At 35.3% G+C, this 1,077-nt stretch overlaps 1 protein-coding gene across 1 annotated transcript in view; it reads left to right on the top strand.

The window, feature by feature from the left end:
- Positions 1-425: 425 nt before the first annotated feature.
- Positions 426-1,077, top strand: part of PLEKHH2 (pleckstrin homology domain containing, family H (with MyTH4 domain) member 2) — a gene marked incomplete at its 5' end in the record, with an annotated part of 21,209 nt that continues 20,557 nt past the window's right edge. Inside the window, 2 exons of the mRNA XM_010145038.1 lie at positions 426-501; positions 995-1,076. Of these exons, the coding sequence (XP_010143340.1) occupies positions 426-501; positions 995-1,076 (158 nt within the window). The remainder of the gene's footprint in view (positions 502-994; position 1,077) is intronic.

Here is a 1,077-nt window from a genome sequence, read left to right as displayed (position 1 = left end):
TAGTATATATAATAATGTATATATTTTAGTGCATAATTTTTCATTATAGCTTTTCATTTCATGGCCTTTTAACACACAGTGGTTGAAGAAGTTCCCTCCTAATGGCATTTCTCTGTTCTTAACATACAATCTTCCATTAAAAACTATTCTCTCTATAGCTTCTTTGGCCCCTGATAATAGCATTTTTAAAAATAAGTTACCTACGGGGCAAACATTGTGTGAAAAAAGCTTGAACTGACTATGGGTATGACAGGTATGGCATGTAAAACAGGGATGTGTTTTTCAGCTGCTACTGATGAGACCATTTTATCAACCCTTTTATCACATTGCTGCACTAACACGCGGACGAGAAGGCTGTGGGGAGGCTCAACAGAAGAGTAATTGTGTTTTAATTATTTACTATCAAACTCATTCTGCTTGTTTAGGAAAGCAGAATTTATGCTGTAGCCAAATCTGGTTTAAGGATGTCTGAAGCTTTCACCATGGAATCTCTTAACAAAAGTAAGTGGTTTAGCTGTTCGTTGTCTCATCAACAAAAATGATCTTCTTACGGGGATGTTGAAGCAAGGATCAAATGTCCCATGTTCCTCTGAGGTATTTTTATGAGGATTCAGTTATTTGCTATCCAAAACCTAGAAGATCATTGGTTATCTTTGCATTGTCTTCTGTTACTTTGCCTCTTCACTTTGTGCTGAATTGGTCCTTTGTTCACTCCAATTTTCTTTGCAATTCATTTTCATTTTGAAGATTCTGTGCCAGGTACCAAGGTAAAAGTTATACTTGCAATTTTAAAAGGGTTAGTGGTCATGACTACATGACTACTATTTATACTCCTTAAAACCATTTCAGAAAGCTGTAAATCTCACATCCAAAACAGTTCAGGAGTTAGTTTGCTTTATATAGCAGTTACGCAATGCCAAAAAAATTACATTTGAATTTGATTAATTGAGGGGTAAATTTAGAAGGTCATGTATAAAATATGTTGCTTTTTTAGATGCTGTTTCACTACCTTCATACTCCATATCCGGATTATATACGTCTCTGATCTATAAGAACATGACCACTCCTGTCTACACG

Source organism: Buceros rhinoceros, unplaced genomic scaffold, assembly GCF_000710305.1.
Source record: "Buceros rhinoceros silvestris isolate BGI_N320 unplaced genomic scaffold, ASM71030v1 scaffold18341, whole genome shotgun sequence".
NCBI classification, from domain to species: domain Eukaryota; kingdom Metazoa; phylum Chordata; class Aves; order Bucerotiformes; family Bucerotidae; genus Buceros; species Buceros rhinoceros.
Note: the sequence above shows the minus strand (reverse complement) of the source record. Positions and strands in the feature narration are given on the sequence as shown.